Here is a 1,805-nt window from a genome sequence, read left to right on the forward strand (position 1 = left end):
TATATTTTGTGTGTGTGTGTGTGTGTGTGTGTGTGTGTGTGTGTGTGTGTGTGTGTGTGTGTGTGTGTATACCTGCACTGACTGTCACCGCGTTAACAAACTGCTCCCTCCAGCTGCTGCTTCCCACCACCAAGGCAAGATTTGTCTTCTTGATCAGCTTGTCAACTGTACTCTGCACGCACACACACATACACACACATAGGACACACAGGCGAGCACACCCAGGCACGGCGGAAAAGAGCAAAGCAAGAGAAATCTCCGGTTGTTAAATCACTCCCAGACGGGGGAAGGGGCGTGGGGGTGGGAGAGAGAGAGAGAGAGAGAGAGAGAGAGAGATGGACAACCTTGCTACGCTGCTCCAAAAGCACATCCACTGCTCTCTGCACACACATACACACACACACATACACACATGATCAATGAAAAATGAGCGCGTGGTAATTTTCTGGACATTGAGCAGAAATGTTCCACCCGTTTGCAACCTAGATGAAGACAAGCTCCGGAAACTGCTACATGATGTTGATAGCAGTGAACGGACGTGAGCGCCGTACCTTAAACTCGTAGGACTCCTCGATGACGACGTGGACTTGCGTGTGCTCGCCCAGGCTGGGGCAGCCCATCTTGGCCACCTCGTCCTCCTCTGCTCCTACCGGCGGTTTGTTCTCATTGGAGTCTCCTGACCAACCAACAACAAGCATCCGAACACTTTAACAACACAAGTCATTCTGAATTTCAGAGCTTCTGAGATTTTTTTTTTTAATCTTTAGACACACACACACACACACACACACACACACACACACACACACACACACACACACACACACACACACACACAGACCGTGCTTCTGTCCAATCTCCAACAGAAGCGGCTCGCCCAGCTCGATGCTGAAGGACTTGTTCTTCTCGTACTCCTCGTCGTCGATGATCCGCACCTCGATGATCTTCCTGCGCGACAGGGGACGCTTTCATGAAGCTTTGTGGCCCGACTGCTTTTGCACACAAACTTCACCAGCCGTCTGCGGTCTGCGCGAATGACGATGTCTGTGTACGCATGTCGATTTTCATCAACCCACCTCACAAGGTAAATAGTCAAATGAGTGAGCACATGGTGAGTTGTTCATATTTGGGAAATGAGACACATGCATGAGGATGGTTTGTTTTGATGTTTCCGTTGCTCTGCATTCACTTCCTGACTGCCACTTTGATTGAGCACTGATTGAAAAGGAAATATATTTTCATCTATTGCCAACAGTCTTCAGTTTTTTTTTGGCCTTCAATACAAGTGGATATTTTTTTTGGGGGGGGGGGTCTAATTAGATTTTAGAGTTCTCTGCGTTGCCATGTCAATGTAATCTTCGTTCACAATCTGAAAGGCAATGTGACTTCTGCGAGCTGGCCTACAACATCATCAGCATCTTTTCTCCCTCCGCTTGATTGGTTCGAGCCAAACTGTTCAATTAGCGAAACCCGTCCGAACAAATAAATACACTTGGATTGATCACATGGAGCGGAACTCTCACTTTCGCTCTTCCCCCCAACACACACACACACACACACACACACACACACACACAAGCGCATCTTCCACCGCATTAAAATAAGAGCGGATCGGACTGGACGTGAACCGAATCCGTTTGCGTGTCCCCGGTGCTGCAGCGCATCATCAGGGCAACTTATGCACGCAAACATGCTCTTTCTTTCACCTCCAATCTTCATCTTACCGCAGCTCCCCTTCCTCCCGCTGCTCCTGCGATTACCATCATTATTGTGGTGTTGGTGGTGAACATATATATATATATATA

General features: G+C 48.3%; 1 protein-coding gene across 2 annotated transcripts in view; it reads right to left on the reverse strand.

Annotated features, from left to right (window-relative positions):
* LOC109516486 (sodium/calcium exchanger 1-like) overlaps positions 1 to 1,805 on the reverse strand; it is a 30,835-nt gene that overhangs the window by 2,381 nt on the left and 26,649 nt on the right. Inside the window, exons 12-15 of one of the 2 annotated variants that reach the window (XM_019871063.1) lie at positions 842 to 948; positions 552 to 676; positions 345 to 380; positions 73 to 172 (exon numbers count right to left, since the gene is read on the reverse strand). In XM_019871063.1, the coding sequence (XP_019726622.1) occupies positions 73 to 172; positions 345 to 380; positions 552 to 676; positions 842 to 948 (368 nt within the window). The remainder of the gene's footprint in view (positions 1 to 72; positions 173 to 344; positions 381 to 551; positions 677 to 841; positions 949 to 1,805) is intronic. The other variant, XM_019871064.1, reaches the window with a different exon arrangement.

Source organism: Hippocampus comes, unplaced genomic scaffold (genome assembly GCF_001891065.2).
Source record: "Hippocampus comes isolate QL1 unplaced genomic scaffold, H_comes_QL1_v1.1 scaffold83, whole genome shotgun sequence".
In the NCBI taxonomy this organism is placed as follows: domain Eukaryota; kingdom Metazoa; phylum Chordata; class Actinopteri; order Syngnathiformes; family Syngnathidae; genus Hippocampus; species Hippocampus comes.